Source organism: Cibotium barometz, chromosome 12 (genome assembly GCF_041138505.1).
Source record: "Cibotium barometz isolate CiBa-2024 chromosome 12, ASM4113850v1, whole genome shotgun sequence".
Taxonomy (NCBI): domain Eukaryota; kingdom Viridiplantae; phylum Streptophyta; class Polypodiopsida; order Cyatheales; family Cibotiaceae; genus Cibotium; species Cibotium barometz.
In genome coordinates, this window is record NC_141057.1 from 12,533,279 (window position 1) to 12,561,217 (window position 27,939).

General features: G+C 45.8%; 2 protein-coding genes across 12 annotated transcripts in view; one reads left to right on the forward strand and one right to left on the reverse strand.

The window, feature by feature from the left end:
* The first annotated feature begins 2,347 nt into the window (after positions 1-2,347).
* LOC147633069 (uncharacterized) overlaps positions 2,348-27,939 on the forward strand; it is a 34,877-nt gene continuing 9,285 nt past the window's right edge. The window contains exons 1-7 of one of the 10 annotated variants that reach the window (XM_086806071.1): positions 2,348-2,573; positions 3,996-4,111; positions 4,472-4,659; positions 8,664-8,795; positions 8,884-8,934; positions 25,989-26,085; positions 26,215-26,261. In XM_086806071.1, the coding sequence (XP_086662197.1) occupies positions 4,654-4,659; positions 8,664-8,795; positions 8,884-8,934; positions 25,989-26,085; positions 26,215-26,261 (333 nt within the window). In that variant the 5' untranslated portion in view covers positions 2,348-2,573; positions 3,996-4,111; positions 4,472-4,653. Of the gene's footprint in view, positions 2,574-3,995; positions 4,203-4,471; positions 4,660-8,663; positions 8,796-8,883; positions 8,935-25,988; positions 26,086-26,214; positions 26,262-27,939 lie in introns of all 10 variants that reach the window. The other 9 variants (XR_015267078.1, XR_015267077.1, XM_086806065.1 and 6 more) reach the window with 9 other exon arrangements.
* On the reverse strand, positions 20,634-23,793 carry LOC147633070 (uncharacterized). 2 transcript variants are annotated; one of them, XM_086806073.1, is made up of 2 exons: positions 21,792-23,773; positions 20,634-21,661 (listed from the first exon to the last, which is right to left on the reverse strand). In XM_086806073.1, the coding sequence occupies exons 1-2, from the start codon at positions 22,463-22,465 to the stop codon at positions 21,328-21,330; spliced, it is 1,008 nt and encodes a 335-aa protein (XP_086662199.1). In that variant the 5' UTR covers positions 22,466-23,773; the 3' UTR covers positions 20,634-21,327. The 2 variants fall into 2 exon arrangements, 1 of the variants encoding a protein (XP_086662199.1); XR_015267079.1 differs by having other exon boundaries at positions 21,535-21,661; positions 21,792-23,793.

Below are 27,939 nucleotides of genomic sequence, written 5' to 3' on the forward strand. Positions count from 1 at the left end.
AGATTGGACTATTGTTGGTCATGACCACAGGTTCTCTGTGGATTAGATGTCGACAAAAAGGTATATTTATCTCTCCTACCTTCAGTATGGATAGTGGATCATGCAAATCATTTATGGCATATATCGAAACCAAAGAAGTGGTGGGTGGCAAATCTTCCTCGGATTTGGAAAAGTAAGTTGCCCCTTAAACAAAGACTATTCCTCTGGCGCTGTTTGGTTGGTGCTTTGCCTATTGGGGTCCTCTTGTAGAAAAGGAAAATTGCTTCTTCAAGATGTAGGAGGTGTGGACATAATACTGAGCATGTGCTACATTTACTTTGGTATTGTTCACACTCTCACTCTCTATTGCATACTTGGTTTGCCCAATTAAGAGGTAGGTTCCTGAACACCATTTTTGGGAGGCAATTTTGGTTATTTGGCAGATTTCCGAATCGCCTCTTAGAACATGCCTATTTCTTTGCTTGGACAAGATATTGGGCCCTCTGGGCTATTTGGAAGGCTCGAAATCATGCTAATTTTGCTGATAGCAGATTTCAGCTTGTCACTTATTTCCGATGTTCCCTACATCAGTCGTTATATGATTGCGTTTCCATAAGGGATGCACACAATTCTATTTTAGCTGTGTTTTCCCAGTGTTTATGAGAATCTTTTATGATGCTAGTCAAACAGATGGCATCATCTGTTGTACTATAAAATAATCAGAACATTGGTTTCACAAAAAAAAAAGTGTGTGTATATATATGTGTGTGTGTTTGTACATACATACATATGTATGTGTGTGTGTGTATGGAGAGAGAGAGAGAGAGAGAGAGAGAGAGAGAGAGAGAGAGAGAGAGAGAGAGAGAGAGTTTATTACAAAATTCAAATTAGTTGTGTTATAGGAAGTATAGTGTTGTAGGCATCATGAATTTGAAGGCGTTACTTTGGTGTGGGGTGGGCGGTTTTACGATTGGAAGAGTAGAGAGGCTAGCAAAGAGGAATTTGCCTTTTAGGTGGAGGCAACGAGGTAAGTTTGGAAGCTAGAGGTTAACCCGAGATGGGTGAAGACTTTAACGGTTGAGATTGAGTGTTAGAGGTGATAGATGGTGGGTGCTAACATGAGGGTACTGTAGGTGTTGTTATATGAATTTGAAGGGCTAGTATTAATAAATCTTCTCTCTCAGAACATGAGGGTGTTGTAGGTGTTGTTTATACGAATTTGAAGGGCTAGTATTAATAAATACTAGTATTGGACCCGCATGTTGCTGTGGCGACCAAGGTTCCAGAAAAGAACCAGTTCCCTCTCTATAGCCATATATCTCTCACTCCTCCTCAAGAACACATCACTATAACCTCTCTATATTGATGCCGACCAAGATTTGTGCCCCTACCACCATTTGGCATCAGCCCTCAATTGCCAGCATTGCTCCATCACATTGGGCTTATAATCACATCAACGCTTTTGAATACGGTCTGCAAAAGATTTGCATCAGTCTCGCTCTCAGAGCACCATTTCTTTAACCGAAAGACTTCATTTGACAGGTAGAATCAAAAAATGTGCAAGTCAGTGAGTTGGTCTGAAGCATCTTGCCACACTACTATGAAGGCCCATCTTGGTCAAGTACCTTAGTTCTTGATAGCCTACAGTCAATGGCATTCTTAATGACCTTGACTCAGAGACCATTGGAAAGGAACCTTGCGATCTTAGCCCAACTTGCTCGGAATCGCGAAAATGCAAATAACGTAAAGGTGCTGAAGTCGAAAGGGATTAACAAAGTACCACCCACAGCGGTCCGTCTCTTCCTTTGTGGCCTCCCTGATTCAAGAACGTGAGGAGTCGAGGAAGACAATGCGCCATGTTCTTGTGTTTTGGCTAAAGTATCTCCAAGCATACCACGTAAGAGTTGAGGGAGACGATGCACCACGTTCTTGTGTTTTGGCTAAAGTATCTCCCAACATGCCACATAGGCGATGTTTTGTTAGTCAATAATATGTAATAGATAGATAGATTGATTGATTCATTTCTTCTCTCTCAAAACACCACCTTTTTGTGTGTTTGGGCTTCAAATTCTTAAAAAAAAAGTGGATATAGTTTTTATATTCTAATCTATTATTATTATTTAGGAAGTTTAGGGAAGAAGGGTTAGGAGTGCCGCTAGAGCCGTGCTCAGGGGGTTTCGAACCCACGCACCCACACACACACATTGGAACCACTCAGTGCTTAAAAAAAACCGTTTTCTCAAAAATTGGAAAACTTTCATACATAAAATCAAGAAATTATTTTCGAAGGTATTTGTACTATATTCCCTCAAATTTTGCAAGTATTGACACCTTCAAGCTATAAATTTGAAGGTATTTTTTAAAATTCGAAGGTGATATTACACTAAACCAGGGTTTTTTTCGAGCACTGCTGCGGCGCTGTTGGCAAAGACTGCGCGGTCAAGCTTCCAGCCACGTGGCGGCGGGAGATTTAAAGCGACCGAGAGCGCGCTTCATTTATAAACTGCGAACACCGCTACTCTTGCAGGATGTTTCGTTGTTGGCAGAGTTCTCGCGAGGATATGCCATGGCTTCCCCCCCTTCTGACGACGCAGGTTAGCCTTCCTTACGTATGGACTTTCTGAAACGGCAAACCTTTGCTCTCTCTTGCATTTTGTGGAATTTGTTGCCTTTACGTTTTGCTTCCGATGATAACACATGCAGCATTCGGAACCCTAAAATTCTTCTTTTCTGCACGCTTTCTGTATGCATTTGCCATCCGATCGCTTGTCTTGATGCTGTTTTCCTGCTTTCTGTTGATTTGTGCTTGCTTTTCGGTTGAACCCTGCTTGATTTTTCTCGGATGTTGCAAACATCGAACCATTTAGGGTTGTTTTTATCATATACCGTTGAGATCACGCCGATGAGTTTTGGTTGCCCCGTACATCCATCTATTAGATGCCTATAGCACAGGGATTGTACCATCTCCGAGGTTTAAAACCATAGGTTTAGGGGAAGAAGGCTTACTAGCAGCCACTTGAGCAATGAAGAGCAGGTTTTTTCAGGGGCAGCTTGAAATTATATTATCAACGTGCAGCAGGACCACCTTTTACAGCTGCAACTTGGCCATATTTGATCACCTGGTCCAGCAGCTTGCTGCTCGTCATGGATGCCATCCTGGTAGCTACCTATACATGGCCCAGCACTTGGCATCATTCTGCAAGTATTTAACAGCTGACTGCAGTAGATAACACTCAGCAGTTGATGACTCGGATCCTGTTTCTGGCTTTAGTTTGAATGGCAAACCTTTTCCATCATCATGGACTGCATCTTTGTTTCTTTGGCGATATTCTTGTTTGCAACGGTTGGTTCTGGAAGTTGTTTTTTGTGCACTTTGGCATGAAGGTTGGATTTTCTTAAGTACTTGCCGATGACAGATGTATTTGAGTGTTTAAATGGGAAGATTTCTTGCCTCCTTTATACCTGCCATTAGCAGCATTGTAGCTTTAAGTGATTTGGATTTCAGACAGGGTACAGGTCAAGTGTGAGGAAGTCTTGGACTTAAGAATGCAATTGAGTGATTCCTAGGTATAGTCTCGACTCTCAAGCTGCAAGCTGATTCAAGGAGATTGGATATCAGCATTAGAAGGGACTGGGTTTACCAGGAGTTGTAGCAAGTTGATAAGATATGCCTTTGTAACTTTGGTCTACTTCCCACGACATAGAGCACCGACCTTTGATATGGTGTTCCATGCTCCTTTCTTCAAGGACACGTTGCTTGACATTGGTGGGGATAAAGACCCACTTGAATTGGTGGATTAGGAACTAATTTTTTTTCCTGACATAATTGTGGCCTAAAATCCAATGGTTTAGTTGCTTGAAACGTGCACAACTATACTTGCTTTGTGCTCCGTTGTACCTGTCCACGACGGCCTGTATGCTGCCCAAATTGCTGTAAGCTGTTCCTGCTTACTTCCCAACGCCAAAACAGTGACCTCGGAGTGCTTACTGATTTTCTGCTTTTTGTGTTTTTGAAGATAGCTAGGTGATGGCTAGAACATAAGCCTGGAGTAAGGCTTGGAATGCAAAGAAAGAAGGCCATGTAAGGGTTGCACCGAGTTTTCATGCCACTGGCAGGGATTTCATGCTGAAGGTAAAGGCCTTGGCCTTAAGAGGTAGAAGGCACATAGGCGCACACATGAGCAGCAAGTCGTGGTCAGGAAGAAACAGTCTCAACAGCACCAGTAAGTTTAAATCGGCCTTTTGAGGTGCACAGAAGAAGAGCAGCAGATATAAAAGGCCTGAATGCATCTTGTTGCGTGATTGTGCAGTCATTGTTTGTTTCTCCTCCACTATATACGATTTCACTTTCTTTGTTTTGGATGTATCTCTTAGTCTGCATTGATTACACATTCATTTTGTATGGAAAGTTTCTTGGCCCTCTTTATGTTGGCTATGCATGTGTTTGTAAAAATTGAACTGCAGCCACTTTTATGATGATGCTTCATTGTAGGTGAAAAAGTCTCTTGTGGGACTGCAGAATGTCAGCAATGGGTTGCACCTGTCCCAGTTTATATAGTTACGGAGCCGTCACAACTTCCTCGATGTTTCTTGGAGCCCGCTCCAGAGCAGCAACTTGTTGTAGGGTTTGATTGTGAAGGCGTTGATCTGGCCCGACATGGTTGTCTTTGCATCATGCAGGTATTGCGATTGAATGATGCACGTATCTCTTACAGTGATTTGAATTTTTGGCTATGCCAAGAAAGTTAGAGTTGGAATGATTACCTTTAGTAACTACTTGCAAATCACCATTTTTCTGTTTGGTGCTACAAATGGTGCTGAGTTTTCAGTATATTAATATAGTACAAAAAGGTGTACAACTTTGGGACACCATAGGCTGCCCCGGCCCCCTTGAAAAGGTGATCTTGACTCAAAAGAGTCCTACTCTATGACCCGGCCCCTATAGGACTGAATGCATACAATGAGCCTAGCCTTTTGCTATTTATAGGCCCTTGAAACACTTGTGGACTGGCTGACCTGCTGTCGGCCAGCAGGTGTCTTGGAAACTGCTGTCGGCCAGCAGGTGTCTTGGAAACACAATAATTCCCATGCTGCTGACGCCCTTTAATAAGCCTCTCATATGCTTCGCCTATGTGATAATGCTTAGAAGACACCTAAGGTGGCTACCTTTGATGTGGCGACCACCTTATTGCCCATGAACTAGGTAATAACCAGCCAACTGTACAACCTGGTTACGTTGGTGCAAGCCGGCTCCTAGCTCAAGGTGGAGAGCAACACCAAGCGCTGACGAGCCGGATTGTATGCAGCCTGACTTTATTCAACAGTTGGCTATTCGCTTCCCAAGAGTAGCCTTGGCTCACGCACAAGGGCGCATGGTTGATAATGACGATGGAGAGGGGCCCGCGGTATTCTGTATGGCGCACTACTGTGTGTTTTGACCAGGCCGTATAGTGATGCTGTGTGACGACTAGCCTGTATGGTGATGGTGCCCCTGTTTGTGTGTTGAGAGGAGGGCACGATGGTGCCTTCTCAAAGCTCCACGTGCCTCCTCGTTTCAAAGGTGGTGGCCTTTCATAATGTTATGAAAGGCCGAACACACCCTTTATCTAAGGTTGCATACCTTTGAACAAACTCAATTAATGAATACTGTTCAAAGCATACCCCCCAATTAATGTTATGGCAAGCCAACCAATTAATCATGGATGCCTTATAACGAGACCGACTCATGAAGTTGGCGACCCGTGCCCTCATGAAGGTCTCATTGAGTGTGTATAATAATACGAGTGCGAACTTGTGTGGGCACCCTTTCCACTTATGGGAGAGGGGTGGCCGCTTTTGAGAGGTGGTATAGAGGCCTCTCTGTTAACCTTGGTAAAACCATGGTAATGGTCTTCAATACCTCTCGCCCCTTCACATCCAGATTGAGCTTCACATAGAGAGGGGATCTTGTGGAGATTGTCTCATCCTATGTCTAACTTGGTGTCACTTTCACTGGCCCACGCTTCACCATGCTTCCCGTAGCACATGCCAGAGTGACATGGGGATATGCAGCCTTGAGCTTACTTGAGCGGCAGTGCTTCCAGGCACATTTCCAGGAGCCGAGGACAAAGGGCTGGCTTTTTGACACCCTCGTCACACCAACCTTGATGTATGGAGCAGCCTTCTGGGGCCAGATTTATCCGATGAGGATTGGCAGCAAGTTGAGAGGCCCTAGGTCATGATGTTATCCCGTATGATCCGCAACAAACCATCAGTCCCACACCAGATTATCCAGGCAGAGTTTGCTGCAGCTCCGATGGTAGTTGATGCAGTCTGCCAGACAATCACATACCTCCATCGCATTAGTCACATGGATCCCCACAAGTACCCGAGGCTTGCCCTAGAGTCCTCAAGATAGCTACCACTTGAGGGCCACTCTGGAGTATGGTATGCACTAGTTTCCACTTGGTTCTCAGTATATGGGCTCCTCATGGACCGCCTATTCCCCCTTCAGTATAGTTTAGACTCCCCTTTTCTCTGGCTCCCTCACAAGGATACCAACCAGGTTATCCGGTTAGATCTTCTTAGCCTCTACACCCATTGCACATGGATCACACCTTCGGAGCTTCCCACGAAGATGCACTTCTATAGAGATCACTTCCTCACTCTTTGAGGATGGATTTATCTAGCAACCGGGCTCTACTTGAGTGTTCACATGTCCCATGCCACGCGGATTGTGATTGGCCAGATACGGGTTTCATCCCACCGCCTCAGAGTGGAGATAGGTAGAGTTGAGCGCATCTTCAGAGCCGAGAAGCTCATACGGAGACCTAGAGAGGAGAGGATTTGCCGATTATGCCACATAGAGGTTGAGATGGAGGAGCATTATATATGCCGCTGCCTAGTATACTCCGTGGGAGGTTTCATTGTCTATTTCGTGAGGGATTTGGTCCACTCTCTAGGATCATTGACTTCTAGGACCAGCGTTGCCTATGCCTCTTCTTGCTTGAGCTCCGCAGACATATGGACACCTTCTTGAGAGAGCTTCGGTCCTAGCCATCCCACCCCCTCCCTCACTAGCCACAACCATCACCAGTTTCTTCGGGACCCAGGAGGTGGAGGACACTGATATAGCGGATCTTGTGGACCCTCCACGCGCTGCTCCGGACCTACCTCGCCCGAGATAGCTACCTTTCCACATGACATAGCTGAGGGAGATGTCTCGGTCATACTCATTAGCCCCATGCTTGATATTTTGGAGAGTGGTATACCATCTACTCGGAGTTGATGTTGCTCTCATGTTTCTATGTTCTTAGTATTTCCATGATGAGTTTCCATGGACAGTTTTGTATCACCCAAGTTAGATAGCTATGTTTATGTTTTCTTTTTGTTTTATTTTCCATTCCATGATGAGATATGCCATGGACATTATTGTATCACTTTGGTCTCATAGGCCCATTGGGTCTTTAGTAGACGCTTAATATATCTTTCTTTCTTTCTCTTTGGTGTGTAAAAGCCCATAAGTCTATCCACTCTTTCCCTCTCTCTCATTTTAGATGGGTGCCTACTTGAAACCCTATTTTTTGCTATTCAACTTCATTCAACTTCCTAGTAGCTTCTCACTTGCACCAAATCATGGAACTGCTGAATTTTCAGAAGCTCTAATTTGGAAAAGCCCTAATTCAGTTGAAACCTTAATTTGTAGAAATCCTAATTCAATTGAAACCCTAATTTATTGCTATACCTGTTGTACCAACTGTCAAATCATCATCGGTACTTGTTGGTCGTATTGAACTTGTTGACCGGCTGCCCACGTAGCTGTACAATCTGTGGAAACAAGTCGACCAGCCCTTGTGAAGGCCTACACATTGCGTGGGTGTGAGGAACCAGCCGTGTATTACTTTGTAGTGCTCTAGGGACTGGTCCATGCTTGTTTGTGTGTAGCCAGAGATGAGTAGAGGGAGAGATAGTGTAGGCACTGGTGGATGAAATTCCAACAATGACAACACTTGTTCGATATTGTTTTCACTGCATTGTGCATGGACATTTGGCTTTGGAAGCTTGTGAAGTTTGTAATCTTTTCTTCCAAGATAGCAATGCTTATTTGAGGGAGGGGCCGGCCGTTCCAGCTCATTGAAGGTGTATTTTCAGTTTACAGCTTTGTAATTTTGTGATGTGGTGTGTCCATTGTTTAAGTGACGTAAGTGTTTTAATACGCGTAGTGTTCCGAAAGTGTTCAACCCTGCCCGGGGATATCACACTGATCATGATCATGATAAGGCACACTAGATAGATACAGTGCCAACGATAAAAGCACAAATATGAAATACACTATATTTGGAAATTGATAGATTGAACAAGGAAGCAAATGGGCTGCCTGAATGAAATATACAGGTAATGGCTTGCTCGATAGGGTTTAGAACAAAATGGGCCATACAGAATTTTTGCATTCTGAAGGCATATAGAATGCTCCATACTGTATGCAAAGTAATGATATAGGTCAGGGGGTTTTGTTTGGATAGACAATGCAACAATGCCTAAGGGGGGTCCCTGGACAAAGGGCAAAGGTGCAACAGATTACCAGAAGCTGATCAGGGTAGGCTGTGAACAATAGGAGGGGCTGTAGGCAAGCGAGTTTGAGTGATGTCTTTTTCTTTTACTTTGATGGATCATATTCTATTTGAAGTTTTTCTTGTTATGTGCAGATTGCATTTGAAGATGGGGTCTATCTTGTTGATGCTATTGAGGGTGGGAGTAACTTGATGCAGGCCTGCAAGCCTGCTTTGGAATCTGCCAATGTCACCAAAGTGGTGCATGACTGCAAGCGGGACAGTGAGGCAAGTAAGCTGATGGTTTTTATTGTCTTCAAGAAGTTTTGTGAGATAATAAACAGCTCATTTAGTTTTAAAATGCTTTTGTTAGCAGGCACTCTACTTTCAGTGTGATATAAGGTTAAACAACGTTTTTGATACCCAGGTAATTGTTGCTTGCGATTATCTTAAGAGCTTAGTTAAGGCTTCTTTGGCTCTTTGTGCAAGCCTTAGATTCTTCTTTTGATAGATCAACAAAGATGCAAACAATCAGGTTTCTTTTTGTTGTTTGAAAAAAACGCTTGTAATCAACAGCAACAATTTGTATGTACCTATATTCAATATGTTTTATACCATTAATGTGTCTGATCCTAAATAAGGTGGTGCTTTTAGGCCAAGTTTTAACATATCTGTCTGTGTCGCTAAAACTGTTTGCTCGCTCTTGTCCTTTGTAAATTTCGGGTGAACCTGAACTGGAGGTGATTGACGAGGCACAGGTATTGCAACTGGAACAGAATGTTATCCACCACTTCAAACATGGCTCTGGCCATCGAAAGCGTTAGTTCCTCACGAAGTTTCGCCGAGGAGTTCTTCACTGAATATCCGGCATTGTTGATTGACTATCTGGAGGCAATGCAGATCTTGTCAACAAGTTATGTAGGAGGGAATGTCACGTGCGTCCACGTGCATCCTGTGCTTGAATGCCACGTGGACATGATTGTATAGTACGAGTGTAGATCTGAGACCCTACACCAAGCATTTTGTGAGCCCTTGTCCAGGGGCCTGTCGTGGGTGTACCACCGAGGGTGATTAAGTTGTGTAATGCACGTCTCGTGCGGTGTGGTTGTGCCTGTCATGATGATGTTAGTGGGGATGTTGTAGTATCTAGTCCATACTATGCATAATAGAGTTGATAGTTATATAGTCTTGTGGGTTGACTACCATGAGTATATAACATGCACATTCCTAAAAGGTGAATTTGGACATGTTCCTGGATTCATCTAGGTATATATATATCATTGTAACCCATTGGTAGTAAGATATGATGTACAGGGTAACCAGACACTTAGATTCTTGTTAAGTTAGGTGCCTAAGGCAACCCAAGTAAAATGTGTTGGCACTAGCAACAACCAAGAAGCACAGGAAGCATAAGATCTATGTGGAGGAAGTGGGCATGGTGTATAGGGACTGTGGGCAGCTCACAATGGCCATTGGCCAATGCCCAGGGTGCACGACGGCCAAGGACCTGATTCGGCCAGTATATAGGGGTTTCCCCTAGTTGGCCTGGCCCTACACCCAGTCGGCCATTACATGAGAAGCCCCTAGTTCTGTATAAAGCTGCAGAAATCCTCATTCTTACCCATTTTCATATTCAGTTCATGCTTCATCTTTGGCAGCCCCCAAGCAGCCTGCACATAGATTAATGTCTAGAAGGTCGTCGTCAAACTGGGAGATCTGGCAGCCAATTGCAGCCCTTAAAGAGGTTAACTCAAGCCCTACCTGAGGTAACAGTTCAATTCAGTTCTTTGGGCGGATTCAGCCCCGCTCATTGTTCTTTTTATCATTTTAGTTGCAGTAGTCAAAGTAAATACTCCTTTGGGAAGGTGCTCTTCAGTGGGTATTCGGGACCCGCATTTGGTTACCGTGCAACTACTCCATTCTTCTCTCTTCCTCTCTATTCTCTCCCGTTCTTGCAAGATAATGCACTGGTTCTCAATGTACTTACAAGTAAAATGCCTTTAAGCGTCAGCATGTTATAGTTTTCTTTTGTCACTAAATGAAGGCTAGTTGGTAAGCGCTTGTTGGACATTTCTGCCATTGCCCCTAGCAAATGCAAGATGGGAGAGTATCACAATCGATTTCATTACTTCCTCCAAGGCAACATGGATCACCTTTAAGACGTCATACCTAGTTCACTTTAAAACATCAGCTCATGCCACTGATATAGCTTCCTTATTCATTCACCATGTCTTTCACATTCATGGGTTACCAAGATCCAATAGAGATACAAAATGCAAAAAATATTTTTGGACTTTGTTTTTCAACTCATTAGGAACTATGCTTATCATCCTCAAACAGGAGAGAGTGATTATATTCAGTTGGAGTTGAATTTATGGGAAGATTATTTACCTTTGACCAAGTTTGTTGCCTACAATAAGTCTTACCATATTTCTATTGATGACACTATTTCAAGCTACCTATTGTCAAACTTTACTTATTCCGACAAATTTTTTGATTCATCACAAGATGATTTTGGTAGATTGCATTATTGGAGATACGAAAGATGCCCTTTTCCCAAGTCAAAGATGCAAGTGCAAGAGCAAAACAATCTTGAGCTAATAAAGTCCGTCCGCCGACAATGTGATGAGTTTCAAGGACACATGGTTCTTTTCTATATGTAGCTTCTCATCGTTACAAGAATGAAAATTTGGTCCTTCCAATGCTACGACTGCTGGGCTATTCTGGATGATGAAAAAGAATTTATGGATTGGAATTTGGGGAAAGATTCACTCTTAAAAAAAAAAATCATGGTTTAAAAAATATATTCTAGGTGATTCTCTAGGTCCATGTGCTTCAACATGTGCTAGAGATTGAAGATGGTATTGGATATACCACAATGAGAGACTCAACAAAATATCCTCATAGAATTTTTGTTGCAATGACATGGCCTGGACGATTTAGATTCGAACTTGGCAAAGTAGCAAAGATTTTGATCTTCTATGTAAAATTTTCAATAAAAAAGCTTGAGGCGCGAGCGTGAGCTGGAGCAGTCCCCCCTGTTCGTGAACTTGCGCCCTCTCCCCTTGTCCACTTTCGTGCTGCTCCCGCCTCTCCTCTCTTTGCCTATCTGCCCACTTGTGCCCTCTTCCTCCCTTCCCCTTCTCCTCTCTTGCAGGATGCCCCCCTTGGGTGTTTTCTTCCTTTCCGCCTACTGTCTTCTCCCACCCTGCCGCGCCTTGTTTTCTGGGTTTTCCGCCAGCTGCACTCTCCCTCCCTTCCCCTTCTTTTGCGCACTGCCCCCCTGGGCGATTTCGTTTTTCCCGTTTTCACCTTCTGCATCTTTAGAGGCCTCCACCTTGGTATGCAAGATTGTGGGTAGCTGCCCGGTGCGTGGACACCTTAGGGATCTGTTATAGGCTAGCCTCCTTGGCGTTGTGAGGGGAAATTTCATGATGCTTGCAAGAGGGATCAGAGCCCCAGCTAGAAGCTCATGGATGCTGTAAATATGGGTAAGAGTAGCTTTAGGCAGCTTTTAGATTCTTATGGTTTGATGCTTGACAGTAGATGACTGAAATGCATGTAGAGAGTCTTGGAAATAAGCTGTGTTGGATGATGTGCATGATGATGATACATTGATGTATACATCTGACATCCACATGGAGTCTGTTCATATGGGTAGCATGGGTTTGTTGGGAATACAAGTCTGGGTGAGTATGATTGTGAATAGTCATATCATGTAGGGATGATGAGATAGGTGAGTGTATATATGTTGATGTTAAAGATGGCTCATGGTTAATCATGTGAATAGGGGTGGTGTATTTCCTATGTTTTTTGAGAGTAAAGGGGATGAGGTGAGTCTGAGAAGGAAGATGAAACTGAGAGATCCAGAGGAAGAGCTTCATTTTGCTAAGGGTCCATCAGGAATAGTTGTTTTTTAAACTGTTTCAGCCTTCATAATTATAGTGGTTGCTCCGTCATTATGTATGATAAGATGCTATGGGTTGAGACATTGGTATATACATCCCATGTCTATACATGGAGATATTCCACTTGGCAGAATGTGGAGGCACCATGAGTTGTGGAAGGGGCAAAGAACTGGCAGTTCAAAATGGAAGGTGGGTGATGTTGCTAAATTTGAACAGGGGATGCTCACCAGCAGGAGAATTGGGGAAAAAGTCGGGTTTTTTTTTTGCAGGGGAAGTTACACGCAGAGAGAGAGGAGGGCTAATCCCAGCCTGCTATTGGCCAATTGACAGAAAAAATGATGTTGGGCTGATGGTAGAACATACAGAACAGAGAGCAGAGAAGAGGGAGAGAGCTGGGATGATAAAGAGCCTGAGATGCTGAGCAAAAAGGCTGGGAACAGAGAAAACGTTGTGTTTTGTGCAGAGCAGCAGTGGACAGAGAAGAAGTGATGAGTAGCTATGGGGTTAAGGGAGGGAGCATGGAGCTGGGCAACAAAGGTATGTGAATTGAGTCTTGGAAGGCTCAATTCAAATTGAATTGGAGAAGTAGCTTCAATTTCAGAGGTTGTTACTGAGAATTGCAGACTTTTGTTGGAGAATTTGAGTTTGTGGGATGCTGAGCCAGAGCAGGGGTGTAGATACAGGTTGGGGCCCAAGTGAGTTGGGGGGTCAGAGCATCTGTAAAATCTACCTTGGTGGAATTTGGTTCTTCCTCAAGCTCTCTGTTTTGGTGCATGGAGCTGTTGCCTGGTTGCTGTTTGCTGGATGCTCATAAACAGGGACTTCATCTTCTTCAGCTTTATCAAATTGCTCATCTCCAGAAGCGTAAAGTACCATTGTTTTTTTCCTCTTGTTTCTGTAAGCTCCAATGAAGAGGATCTGCGGTAAGTTTTCCATGTAACTATGCGTTGAGTGAGTTCTAAATGTTTAGTATCTAGTTATTCAATGTTTGAACAATGGATTCTTGGCTGTGGATCTTGAACTCTGGACTTGTGAATGTCCTGAGCAAGAGAGGTCAGACTATGATTGTATTAGTTCATCCTCATCAATTCAAAGGATTGAGTAAACTTTAGAAGTAAAGGATGCATTGCTAGCAAGCACTGGGTCTTTGAATTCTATGGCTTGTTCAAGAGAGATCAACAATGGAAAGCTGGATGTGAATTAGAAGATCTCAGGTTTATGCTATTGTGTTGAATCTGAGTTTGTTCTACAGGGGAGCCAGTAGTCTAGTTTGTTTTAAAGCTGAGAGAGAAGCCCATTTGAGTTGTATCAGAGGTTAAGAGGACAAGCAAGCTAGATAGGTTGGGAACCCATTGATCTAGAGAACTAGGGAAGAGCAAGGAGCTGCATCCATCCATCCAAGGAGGTTGTAATTGCTGGTTCAGATTTCCTCTGATTCTCAAGAACTCTGATGGTATCATTTGGATAGATATATGCCCTTGGAACAGATAATTTGGGAACCCCAATTTCTTATATCTGTATATCTCTCACTTGTGTAGTGTCTGGTTTTGTTATAGAGGCCAATAGCTAGAACCCTCACAGCGTGCCTGGAAAGATCATTGTTTGGGGCGTGGTTACTACGAGGTTGAGTTCGTCTTGCTAGCAACTTCGGACAGAGTCATGCAGCTGAGCCCTGTCGCACTGCGTATGCTTTTTGTGTTCCTTCGTATCTCAGTAGCAGCACCCCTTGTCCCCTCCTATAGATACTTGCATTTTGAGACAGGCGGAGCCCAAACTACACTTATTCCTGGGCTTGGACAGAGTGGCACCACATGGAGGGCAGGATCCACGCCCACCTGGCGTGTCTTCGCCCTAGGACCGATTGTGAAACCCATGCCTAAGACTCTTCGAGTGGAGGGTAGCTCTGATAGTTCCTCTTCCCATAGAGATTAGATATGCGGATTGTCTCATGGAACATTTAGGGTTTGGGGGGGCAACAATGCTTTAAGGGGCGTGGTGTCCTTAGAGGAGAGCTTCATAGAGTAGTAGTTGGGGGATCCATTGATATCCTCTTTCTCCATCAGCACCATCTTTCAAAGGGGTGTACCCGTCATTGCGGGAAGATCCTACCGGGCAGGAGTCACACTTTCTGGTCTCATTCTTTTGGCCCTTGGGGGGAGTTGGTATTTTTGTCAGTGAGTAGGTATTACCGCCAGTAGTAGGCTCAGGCACCATTGACACTGGTCGGGCTCAGTGTGGGTGACCATCAAGATTGGAGAGCATCGTGTGGGCTTTTTAAATGTATATCACAAAACGCCGCAGTAGGTAGACCCACCTTTTGGAGTATAGTTCATCAGTTCCTTCCACAGGCGTACGGGTGGGGACTTTAACATGCTAGAGTCAGTAGAGGATAAACTCGGAGGAGGCATGGCTACAGTTTTGGGCATAGAGTATTGTGCTTGGGAGAAATTGATTGTGGCTCTTAGGGGGCAGGACCCTTGGCATTTACCAGAGTTTGGACGTAGCCTCGAGAGTTTGTGCTTCTTGAGATCTGATAGGAGGAGCACTGGCCTCAACCTATCTAGACCAGGTAGGGTCTATGTGGATGAGTGGGCTTGCGGTCATGGTGGCATGATTGTTATTTTGGCTTGCACTACTTTCTCGGATCATGCACCGGTTATTCTATTTGTTGAGGATCCTTGGAGGTAGGACATGCTCTTGAGCACTCGGATCCTTGATAGCCTCATCCACGAGTTCGAGATATGCAACAGAATAGAGCATCTTTGGGAGGGGCTGGATTTTCTCTCAGGATCTACCACCCGTAGGCACCTTGGATGTAGGTCTAGGTGAGATTAGCAGTTTATTGCAGGAGGCAACAGAGAGCAGATTGGTTGGATTTCGTGAGCAAGAGAAGCCTAGCTTCTCTTTAGCGACTTCAGGAGAATGCCCCAGATAGCCCGTGGATTGAGGGTCAGTTGGTTGCCGCCCGTACTGAACTTAGATCCATAGAGGAGTGGAGGGTGGAGTACAGATATCATTCCAAAGCTTCCTTTTGGACGTAGGCAGGAGATATGACCACTAGGGATTTCTTTGAGATTACAAGTCCCCACAGGTGGAGAGATGGTATCCGCAGGTTGGGAGGCCAGGATGGATCTATTGTTTTGAAATCCCCCCATGCGAGTCATAGCCACAGACTTCTTCAGATCCCTTCTCACGGGTTCTCACATATCCTCACTGATGGTGGATGCATGAAAGCGGGTTTGGCGGCATACACGAGAGGTGGTTTCCCTTGCTCTTCGGACTTTCCTATTGACTCCCTTCACAATTGAGGAGCTGGTGGAGGCCATGGCGGCACTTCCTAGGGGCGAATGCTTGGGAGCGGACATGCTTCCAGTCTCCTTATTTCTTCATCACTGGGATCTCATAGAAGGCGGCCTTAGAGCAGCCTTCAATGAGATTATGACTAGGATGCCATGCCAGAGAGGATATAAGAGGGTTTGATCCACTTGATTCCCAAAGAGGCAATGATGGCATATTGGAGATTTGGGGCAGGGGAGACCCATCACCCTCCTCGAGACCGCTACTTGATTCCCAAAGAGGCAATGATGGCATATTGGAGATTTGGGGCCGGGGAGACCCATCACCCTCCTCGCTTACAAGATTTTGTCCAAGGCTAGTTGGAGATTGCAGCCTTTCCTCCCCAACTTGATTCATGACACTCAGATAGGGTTTGTTTAGGATCGGAGCATTTTGGACGACATCTTCACTTTCTAGGAGACGATTGCTGTGCTATAGTCCGAGCCCCATCTATTGCTGGGACTGGCTCTGAAACGGGAGGCTTGCTCGAGCCAAGGTGACCTGGAGAGTGATCATACAATCGTGCCATAGATGGGGCCTAGGCATCATCTGTTAGCAGTCATCTCTTGTGTGTACCATATTACTTCAGTAGGGAGTGAGGGCCTTTGTTGTGGGTGTGCCCGCCCAAGTTAGGAGTAGTCTCCATTTTTCCTTGTTTTTTCCATTGTTTTTCTAGTTTTTGCTAGTCGTGGGGGACTTCTTGTGTTGGCTGACTGATCTGGTCCTGGCCGACTCCATATGTGCTGGCCGACTTGTTTTATTCAGTCGTGGGCATGGCTGTAGTTTGTTGGCTGTTTGTAGCTGGCCAACCAGCAACATAGGGTGGTATAAATACCACCCTTGCTCCCCCACTTGTCATTGTACTGGATCTTGATTGTATATAGCAGAGTTTATACAGCTTCTCTCTCTCTCTCTATACTTTTGCGTTTCCTTTCTCACAGCAGTTGTCTCATTTTCCGCTGTGCATTCCGACATGGTATCAGAGCCCTAGGTGGCTTGAAGCTTGGAGACAGGGAGAGCTTGAGGGTTTGCTGTTTTTTGGTGCTGATTGGAAAATTCTTGGGCTGTTCGGGACTTGGAGAATGGGCAGAAGGCGGCCATCACTGTTGGGCAGCCACCTTGCATAGTGACAAGTGTTTGTAGCCTCTTCTTTATTTTTTTTCCCACCCACCCTCCCTTCACAAGACCTTGTGAACCCTTGAGATGGCATATTTGCTTGAGATGGTTGAGAAGCATGTGAAGATCCCCACTCTCCCCACATTCCCGATGGATCGATAGTTGGACGGGACCAACTATGGCACCTGGAAGGTAATGATGGAGTCTATCTTGGAGTCCTATGACTTGGCTGATTTCATTGTGGTTGGTGCTCCACGGCCGGAGTTGGAGGATGGGGAGGGGAGCTTTTACCTTCTACTAGGAAAGAATGGGAGGCTCAGGCATGGTTATGGGATCGTGTCAATGCTCGTGTGCGTTCTTTCATCTTCCTTAATTGCACAATCCAGGTGATTAATCATATCAAACACATGACGCTGGCCCAACGTATTTGGCAGCACTTGGCTTCTTTGTATAACAGGGTATCACCCATGAAGTGGATTTCCTTGGAAGTGCATATGCGAGTGATGAATCTTCCAAAGTCTTCAACAACGCGGGAGCACATCAACAAACTCCAGGCTCTTCAGCAAGGGGTTCTTCAGACTGGGAAGGAGATATCTTCAGAGGATATGGCCATCACTTTGCTATCTCATCTGACCTCGTAGTATTCAGCTTTCTATTCTTCTTTGATCACCAGTGGGAGGCTTAGCACCATCACATGGGAGGAGCTTGTACCTATGGTTTTGGACCAGGAAGAGCGGTTTACGAACCCTCCACAAGGCGGAGGTTTTGAGGCCTTGATCGGCCAGCGGTTTAAAGGTCGCAACAACAATAAGGGCAAAGGGAAGTCTTCATCGAAGAAGTCTTTTGAGAAGAAGCTCGACTCAGAGCGTGATGCTTTGAAGGCCGAGCAGACTTGTAACCATTGTGGCCAAAAGGGTCACTATTGGAGAAGGTGTCCTTAGCGGAGTATCGAGAAGAGTGTTGATTCTTCAGCTGTAGTTGTTGCAAAGACTCTAGCTTTTGCGCACTTGGAGATTATGGACACAAGTGCTTCATCTTCTTCGAGCAGGGAGGCAGTTGGTCTCACCGCCAGGGATACTCGTCGGGAGTGGATTCTTGATAGTGGTGCTTCTAGTAGGTACATGACTCCTTCCCGAGAGTTATTACAGTATCTTCAACAGCAGACAGGTCGCATCTTCATTGGTGACAACTCCACTATCCCGATTCACAATGAGGGAAGGTTGGAGATTATTCTCAATGGTAAAGGGGGGAAACATTCCTCCCGGGTTCTTTATGTCCCAGCTCTTGGTTTTCATCTTTTGTCAGTGCATGAGGTTTGCAAGGCTGGCATACGGGTGGAGTTTGATGAGCATTATGTTGCTCTCCGGGACAAAGCAATAGGCCAGGTTGTTTGGGAAGGCGGAGTGGAGAATGGGATCTACAAACTCTCAGCACTCTCTTCTCTAACAGGTACTTAGCTCTTCGGGACAAAGCAATAGGCCAGGTTGTTTGGAAAGGCGGAGTGGAGAATGGGATCTACAAACTCTCAGCACTCTCTTCTCTAACAGGTACTTAGCTCGGTGATTTGTGGCATTTCAATTTTGGCCACCAAGTATCTTGTGAAAGGGCTTCCTTAACGGAAGTGGGCTCCTTGTCCCGCATAATACGAGACATCAAAGCATAGTTTACTTGAAGAAGCTCCGCTGTATTGCTTTTGTCGCGGACTCTGTGCGATCTTCGAGGGCCGTCCTTTGTGGTCCACTCGAAGGGTAGCTCCATGACACGTGACTCCCGAAGGGTATCCATCAACCACCTGGGTACTCGAACAGATCGTGGAGTCTCCTGCTATTGCAGGGGCTCTACTCCAGCTTCAACCTCCTGTACTGATTGTGGTTGATCAACTGGAACAATGGTTTGGGAATCATCATCAGACTCCTCTGGATCTCCAAGAAGTGGCGGCTCCTTGACAGTGGATACTGGAACATGCTCATCAAAGACCACATCTCGGCTGACAACAATCTCATTCCTCTCTGGATTACAATCTGTATCCCTTGGAAAGAGAATTATATTCCACAAATATAAGCTTGCGAGATTTGGAGTCAAGCTTTCCCCTCTGCTTCTTCGGAATATGTACATATGCATCACTCCCAAAAACACGGAAGTGGGAGACATCAGGTTTCCTACCAAAGTATGCCTCAAACGGAGTCATATTAGGTACTGAAGTCGTTGGAGACCGGTTGAGGGTATGGATAGCCGTTGCCACAGTCTCTCCCCAAAGTGGACGAGGAAGATCACGATGCTCCAGCATGGTCCTCGCCATCTCCACCACAGTCTTGTTTTTGCGTTCTACAACTCCATTCTATGAAGGCGATCTTGTATTGGCCAGTTCCCTCTTGATGCCATGATCTGCACAAAATCTGAGAAAAACATTCGAAGAGAATTCACCCCTTGTCAGCTCTGAGAGTCTTTACCTGCAATCCAGACTCTTTTTCCACCATCATGTGCCAATCCTTGAACCGTGCAAAAGCTTGGTCCTTCTATGAAAGAAAGTAGACCCACGTGAATCTGGTACAGTCATCAACAAGCAACATGAAATAGAGAGATCCTCCCAATGAAGGTGTTTGCTGAGGTCCACACAAGTCAGTGTGAATCAACTCCAATGGTTTTGAAGCCCGCCTGGAAGCCTGCTTCGGAAAGGATTCCTTGTGCTGCTTACCAAGTATGCAAGAACTGCAACGTCCTTGCCTGCTGCCAACATCTGGCAAGCCAACCACCATCTGGTCCCGGAAAGCTCGCCGCAGTGCATCCACATTTAATAGGCCAAAACAAAAGTGCCACAGATCTCCGACCTGAGAACCTGTCAATGAGGAGAGTGCAGAGAGCTTGTAGATACCATTCTCCACACTGCCTTCCCAAACAACCTGGCCAGTCTCACGGTCCCGTAGAGCAATTGAATGCTCCTCAAATTCCACCCGAAAGCTAGTCTTGCATACTTCATGCACTGACAGAAGATGAAAATCAAGAGCAGGGACGTAAAGAACACGGGAGGCATGCTTGCCCCCCTTGTCGTCGGGAATAATCTCCATCTGCCCTCACTGTGTATCGGAATGGTGGAGTTGTCACCAATGAAGATGCGACCTGACTGCCGTTTCAGATTCAAAAAGAAGTCTCAGGACGAAGTCATGTGCCTGGAAGCACCACTGTCAAGAATCCATTCTCGGGTATCCTTTGCGGTGAAGCTAACTGCCTCCTCGCTCGAAGACGATGAAGCATCTGAGTCCATCATCCCTAAGTGCACAAATGCAGGAGTCTTTGCAGCTAAGGCTGAAGAATCAGCACTCTTCCCAGTCCGCTTAGGACACTTCCTCCAATAGTGGCCTTTCTCACCACAATCATTGCAGGACCTCTCGGCCTTGAGTTTCTCTCGATTTGTGTCAAGCTTCTTCTCAGAAGACTTGCCCTTGTTGTTATTCCGGCCTTTCGGCCGTTGGCCAGTTAAGGCCTTTGAACCTCCGCTGTGAGCATAGTTTCCACGAGTTTCGGAAACGGGGGTGCGGAGCACGGCGGGAAACGGAGTTTCGGAGTTTCGGCCTTCGGGAAGAAACGGGGAAACGGAGTTTCGGTTTTAGGGTTTAATACATACATATATAATTAATAAAAACATTACAAAAGCTTGAAAAATACATCTTTGCTCAAGTTCAATGTCAAAGACTCAAATGATAGATCAAAATTTAGAAATGACAACTGTAGGCTCAAGGCTCAAGCCTCAAAAGAGTCAATACAAAACAAGATCCATCATCCATCATCCATCATCCATAATCCATATGTATAGAATATAGTAAATACAAAACATGATCAAAAAATATCCATATGGTTGGCAGGTTGGCAGCAGCTGTTGGCATGACAAAATCCTAGAGCTAAGTGCTCCAAAAATCACTCATCAAGATCATCCATGGAGGAGTCATCCTCCGACTCATGAGAGTCAGGCTCAGATGAAGAAATAGTAGGATCGTGGTCCTCTGCCTCTGCTGAAGTGGAAGCGATGGATCCCCCCCTCTGCCTTTGAGAATGGGTGGTGCAGCGGGTGTTGTGGCTCGGCACTGTCAGCTCCTCATAAAGCAAGGTGTACATATCACGCTCACTCCGTGGGATCTCTGGGATGAGCCTCTCCCTCCTGCTGTCGATCTTATCCACATTCACCTGCGAAGGCTCCGGATGTCGGGCATTCCTCTCAAGGAGCTGGAGGTTGCAATGACAAAACACCAACCGCTCTAGCTGAGCGGTACTCAGCCTATTCCTCTTCTTTGTATGGAAGAGGGCCCAAGTGCTCCAATTCCTCTCACATGGACCCGAACTGCAATCCTGTGAGAGCACTCGAATGGCGATGCGTTTCTGTTATTGAAATGCACATACAATTAGAAATTAGAACTAAGTGGAAACAAGAAAGATGCACATTGTACAGTGTACTATGTAAACTGTAGTTAAGGGTAGTGAATTACCAGCGTGGGAGCACAATTTCCATACTGCTCCCACCATGAGACAGGCTGTAGCTGAGTCTCTCGAAGCTTTGCAGTCTCTCGACCAAAGCTCCCTGTCTGGTTGCGAAAGGCCAAGAGATCATCCTCTATACATTTCAGCATGTGCACATTACCAGATGTCAAGTTCCTGATGTATGTCATGAAGCCTTCTTCTAGCTCCTTGTTCTCGTATTGCTCCTCATCTCGCCACAAAGGATGCAATACATGTGCTACTGCATGAATCGGCCTGTGAAACCAATCCCATCGCCGATTCCACACAGCCTTGATTTCATCAACCCTCTAGAGATCAAACCATAAGATAAAAAAGGACAAAAAACAAGAGTCAAGAGTCGAGACCAATGTAAAGACTCAAGAGTAAAATAAAGATAAGAAGTAAAGCAAGGGTAGCCATGACTGAGGAGACTTACTGCTCTGCTCTCAAGTAGTCTTGCTTGTTGAGAGCCTCCCCAATCTTGTCCATGTACTCGTATAAAAGGCCTAGAGTACTGCCCTCCATGTCTGTAATGCGTAACACTGTGTAGATGGGGTTGAGAGTTTTGATCAACCCCTCAACCTCTACCCACCACTCCTCTCTCATGACATCACGCACAAAAGCTCTTGCCTTGGGGCTCTCTCTCTCATCCCACTCTAGCCATTCATTTGAGTAGACAGTGCGTACCAACTCTCTGCGGACTCGCAGGAGTCTCTCAAGCACAATGAACATGTATGCAAATCTGGTGGCTGCAGGCTGCAATAGCTCAAGAGTGCTGTAGGCCCGATACATGCTCAAGACTTTTGACCTCTTCTTCACAAACTTCACCATGCTTCGTGCGGTGCGAAAGATGGCTTCAACCCATTGTATTTGACCTATGTCCTCAATCAATAAGTCGAGGCTATGTGATGCACAAGGGGTCCACACAATGGTTGGAAATTCATCCTCTAGCATAGAGCCCATAGACTTACAATTACTTCCATTATCTGTCACCACCTTCACAACATTCTCAGGCCCAACTTGCACTATAGCCTCCCTTATATGTGTCCAAATAAATGCACCTGTAACTGTGAGACCTGGGAGGGAGGCATCAATGGCTTTCAAAAACATAGTGCCTTTGCAGCATGACACCAAAACATTGTATACATTTCTCCTGCGTACATCTGACCACCCATCACACAATACAGTGCAGCCATACTTTTTTTTCCATGTTTCCTTAAAGGGCTCTAGCTGCACTTCTATGCATGATTTTTCCCCTTTAGCTCTCGTGTCCGCAGAGCCTCAGATGTAGGGCCATCCCACTTGCATCCAATGCGGCTGATGGCCCTCATGCCACATGGTCTTCCTCCATTGATTTGTCTTGGCCACATGAAAGGGAATGGCACACCGTATGAACATCCGGGTGAGCTCCCTAGTTGCCTCTGCAATTGCTTGCTTTTGAAATCTTGCTTGGATGCTAGCCCTTTGTACAGTATTTATTGGAGGGGTGTCTTGTGAATGTGATACATCACCTGGCAAAGGAGTCCTCCTTGCATGCACACCCGACACTGAGGTAGAGGAGAAATCTGATCCTGTGTCTCTGCCTCTGGCCCTCTTTGCTGTTGTTGCTTGACTTGAACCAGCTTCATGCTCTTGACCACCCATTGCTGTAGATACTTCCTCTTCAGGAATGGCCAAACGCTTTCGCCTCCACATTTCAAGGCTTTTCCGAACATCTAGAGGAACAGAGGGGCATGGCCCTACATCTTTGTTTGGAACATGAGCAAGATGGTCCTTCACACGGGTGACACTCCCCGTTTTGACCAACCCACAATATTTACATCTCCATTTCTTGGAGCCACCAGATCCTGCATAACCCCCCACTTGCTCCACATGTTGCCAAAAAGGATCTGGAGTCCGAGCCATGTTACTTAACTTACTTGTGCGGTTCGAGGTCGGGAGACTCAGAGAGATTCGAGAAGTGGAGGCTGTTTTTTTGGTCCTGTAGGAGGCTGCGAGCAAGGTGTGACTCCTTCTTGCTTGGTAGAGCTTAGATGGCAAAGGTGGAGGCCCCAAGTAGAGAGGTAGAGGGCGTGGTAGAGGGCTGATGTGGAGGTAGAGGGGTAGAGGGCAAGGTAGATGGGTAGAGCAGCTCCAAATAGGCGGCGGAAACAAGCGCGCAAAATGCCGGCGAAAGAGAGCACGCGGGTTTCTAAACCCTGGAAAAATAACGCCTTGGAAACGCCGTTTCTGGAAACGGAAACGTTTCCGAAACGTGGAATCGGTGGGCCAGAAACGGCGTTTCTGGAAACTATGGCTGTGAGGAGGGTTCGTGAATCGTTCCTCCTGGTCTAGGACCATGGGCACAAGCTCCTCCCAGGTAATGGTGCTGAGCCTGCCACTAGTAATAATCAAAGAGGAGTAGAAAGCGGAATACTGAGTAGGCACATGGGACAGCAAAGTAATGGCCATATCTTTTGATGATATCTCCTTCCTAGCTTGGAGGACTTCCTGCTGAAGGGCCTGCACCCGCATCGTCGACGACTTTGCAGGGTTCATAACCTGCATCTGTGCTTCCAAGGAAATCCTCTTCATGGGCGATACCCTGTTATAAAGAGAAGCCAAGTGCTGCCAGATGCCTCTGTCCAGCGTCATATGCTTTACGTAATTGATTACTTGCGGTGTGCAGTTGAGGAAGATAAATGAACGGACCTTGGCGTTGACACGATCCCACATTTGTGCTGGTGTCTCGCGGTTCTTCCTGGTTGACTGTAACTCCCCTTCCTCTGCTTCTGGCCGTGGAACCCCGATAATGATGAAATTAGCAAGGTCATATGACTCCAGCACAGACTCCATCATAACCTTCCAGATGCCGTAATTGTTCCCGTCCAACTGACGGTCCACTGGGAACGTGGGGAGTGTTGGGATCTTCACATTCTTCTCAGCCATCTCTAACAAATCTGCCATAGCAAGGATGTAAAGAAGGGTGGGTGGGTGGGAAAAAAACTTTAAACCTGCAAGTGGCTGTCCAGCAACTCAGCCCGCCTTCCTCTTGCTTCTTCCCTTCCTCTTGCTTCTTCTCTTCCTGAACAGTCCCTAACAATCCACCAATCAGCAACGCAACAATCCCCCTCTTGCTCAGAAAACTCCCAAGATCTTTCAAGAGCCTAGGGCTCTGAAACCATGTCAAAATACGCAGCGTTGAAGATAACCAAATCTGAGACCACAAGAGCAAGTAGAGTGCAGAAAATAGACGGCACAAGAGAAGGGAGAGAGATAGTCGTGTAACTCTGCTGCTCTATACACAAGATCCCGAAGTGAAAACAAGATACAATGGTGTGGGGGCCATGGGGCCATTTTATATGGCCTTAAACATGTAGTCGGCCTGTTGAAAAGGCAGCCGATTGGACCTAAATGTCCACGACCAGCTCCATCCACCAGTCGGCCAGCTGTACACAGTCGGCCAGCATACATGAGAGGTCGGGGACCAGAAGGAGCAGTTGGCCAGCATCTAGGACATGCTGGCCAGAGTGTCTGGATCAGCCAGGGTGCAAAGAACTGCCTCCCACACCTGGTAAAAATAGGAAAAAAATGGGGGAAAATACGGGGAGTGAGGAAAAATGAGAAAACACCTACAAAGGGCGGGCACACCCACAACAGAGGCCCTGGTGTCTGATAAAGACAGGAGATGACTTCTAACACGCTCCGTACATGGAGGTGAGTTTATACTTAGCCTTTTAAGGCTGTTCTTTTGGTAACTAATAGAAGGATTTGATAAAAAGCTTCAATAAAAAATGTCATGTAGTCAATATCTTATTTAAAGCAGGAGGGAACAGTATGATTGTGACTTTAAGTGTCTTTGCATTGAATATCTTATTAATATTGAGAGGACATCATTGAAAGGTCATGCAACCGGGAGGACGCAACTAAATACTAAGATTCACACTCTTGAGCTCTATTTAAGAGAGCCTTGTGCATCAATCCAATGCCTGCCAGCTTGTTTCACTCTGCTACTGGGTCTTTGGGAAGTAAAAATAGTCCTAGCATGGTGCTTCTTACATGGATATGGGAACATTGTACATCATACGTAAAAGTGCACCCAAATTGGACCTTCTTGGGCAGCCCTTAATGCCTCATTCATGTAGCCCTTATGGTTCTCCATGAAGCCCCTACGCATCCTCCATGCAAATTTCTTTTGAATGTAGGATATTTAATATATTTATACATTCTAATGGAAAAAAGGAAATCCTGAGAAATGATTTCTCTGACTGGAGCATAGGAGTGCAGGAATGCTGATGCCTTTGGAATGTAGTATCGATATTTATATATTTATACATTCTAATTGAAAAAAAGGCAATCCTTATAAATGATCTCTGACCGGAGCAGAGGTGTGCAGGAATGCTAATGCCTTTAGGATCCCTTAGTGAAGCAGACCCTTGAGATATTCTTAATTGGGAGGTGTGCCAAGGCAATAAGATGGTTCTTGTTGAAATGAATTTCTGAAATTCTTTTGTATTTGTGAGTTTAACAAAAAATTCAAGCTTTTGATGCATTATGCAGAGCTGCTTGTATGTGAAGTGTCCCTCATGGATGCAGTACATAGTATGTGATGCCAGAGGTCCAACACATTTTTAAAGGTGCTATGCATTTGTAGATTGCTTATTCGCTAATTGAGGAGCAAGAAGGGAAAAAGTGGATACCAGATGACTACATATCTTTTGTGGACCTGATGGCAGATGGGCGTTACTGTGGTGAGCCAGCCCTCTGTGCAATTATGTGATAAATTAGATGATTGAAAAACTTGAAGAGTTCATGCTATGCGCTTGCTTTTGATAGAGATATATATAATATAATGTTAAGATATCAAGTGGCCCATGCAGGGGTGGCTTACAATGAGAAGGAAGAAGTTCGCAGCCTTTTAAGAAAGGTAATTTAGTCCAAAGGCCAGATCAAAGCCCACATCCCATCACATACTTGTGTAGGTTGCACATTTTTTCCAATTTTTGTTTTAAAAAATAAATAAATATTTGGGCTTGTTTTACAGATTTGTCATTATCCAGAGGGTTTTGTTGTTGCACATGCCATCGTAAAATACAATTATGTTATACTTATGCATACACAAACATAAGCAATTTTGAGCTGCCAATCAAGATTTGGCAATGACTTGTTGGAAATAAAAATTGCTTCTAGATACAAGCACACTTCTGGTCAATAAGTGTGTGTGTTCCTCAAGAAGTTTGCCTCACTTTTGAGGGTTTCTTTCTTTGTACAGTGAAGCAATAGAACATTACAGAAAAAAGAGTGTGTGTGTGAGGTCGTTGTTGTCGCTGATGTCGCTGATGTCGGTGCTTCCTGCTGGCATTGCCATGTCCGGTGATCCTGCCTTTGATTGTGCTGTCTTCGTTGCTGCTGTTTCCGTCTTCAGTTCCTGCCAGCCCAGCCAGCCCTTGTTTAATGTCATCTGCTTCTGCACTTTTCTCAGCTCTCACCGTTTCTCTCAGCTCCTGCCAGTTCCTGCATGTCTACTTCTTCTGCTGGTCTTCCCCTTCCCGCCTGCTGCTGCTGGCCTTGTGCTAGTTTTGTTCATAGAAAAGTCTCTGTGTGTTTTTCATGGAGTCTCCTGATCATGTTTATTCTAGAACAACAAAAAAAGCACCAGATGCTTCAGAATGAAAAAGACACACCAATTTTGTAACCGGAAGGAGTCGTCGTCCACCGGCTGCCCATGATCCGAGGGGGGCCTCCAACAGACTGTGGCGGGAGGGCTGCTAGGTGGCGAAGCAGCAATGATCATGTCCACCAGGTCAAAGTAGTGAAGTACTAGTTGTTGGATCCGACCCGAGCGGGAAGGATCGGGCATTGTGGGAGGACGGTAGGAGTGAAGTGGTGAGGCAGGGGGGTGTGTGTGCGGGAGGCACATGGAGGAGAGGATGGAGGTGAGGGTGGCAGTCGGTGGAGGAGGGGGAGGGGGAGGAGGAGGGGGCTGAGAGTGAGTATCTGATGGCAAGGTGATGTTGGGTGGTGATGAGGACGGCTGGGTCTCCACTGAAGTGCCAACTGGGTAAGGCACTTGAGACTGAGAGCCCTTGGCATGCTGTGAAGGAGGGTCTGAAGAGGAAGGTCCCATTGGCCCACTGAATCTTCTGATGACTCTGCTCTGAATGTAACGGTTCTCAGTGGGAATCATTACCATGGGACCCACGTTGAGACCCGTCTTAAGTGACTGACGTCACGTTGCTTGGGGTGGGCTGCCATCTTGGCCTTGAGGTCGGCCATTGCTGCACCTGCTGGGGAGGAGGTCTTTCAGCCGCCACCGGAAGGGGGTGAGGAGCATCCTCAGACGCATGTGGGGGGTAAGCGTCACGCTCAGGGGCAAGAGGGTGAGGACAGGCTCCTGATTGGTCACCCTGGCCGAGGAGCGGTTTGGGCAGTCGGCCACTTGGAGTGCTGGGGGGGGGGGGGAGGTACTCGTGAGATGCCCCATGTGATGGCAAATGAAACAGTCCTGGGAGTCCAGGGATTTCCACCTATTGTTGAAAACGAGAGCCATTGAGGAGAGGAACTGAGGAAGGTTCTCTGGTGAGGCTGTGAGCACCCCTGGTGGA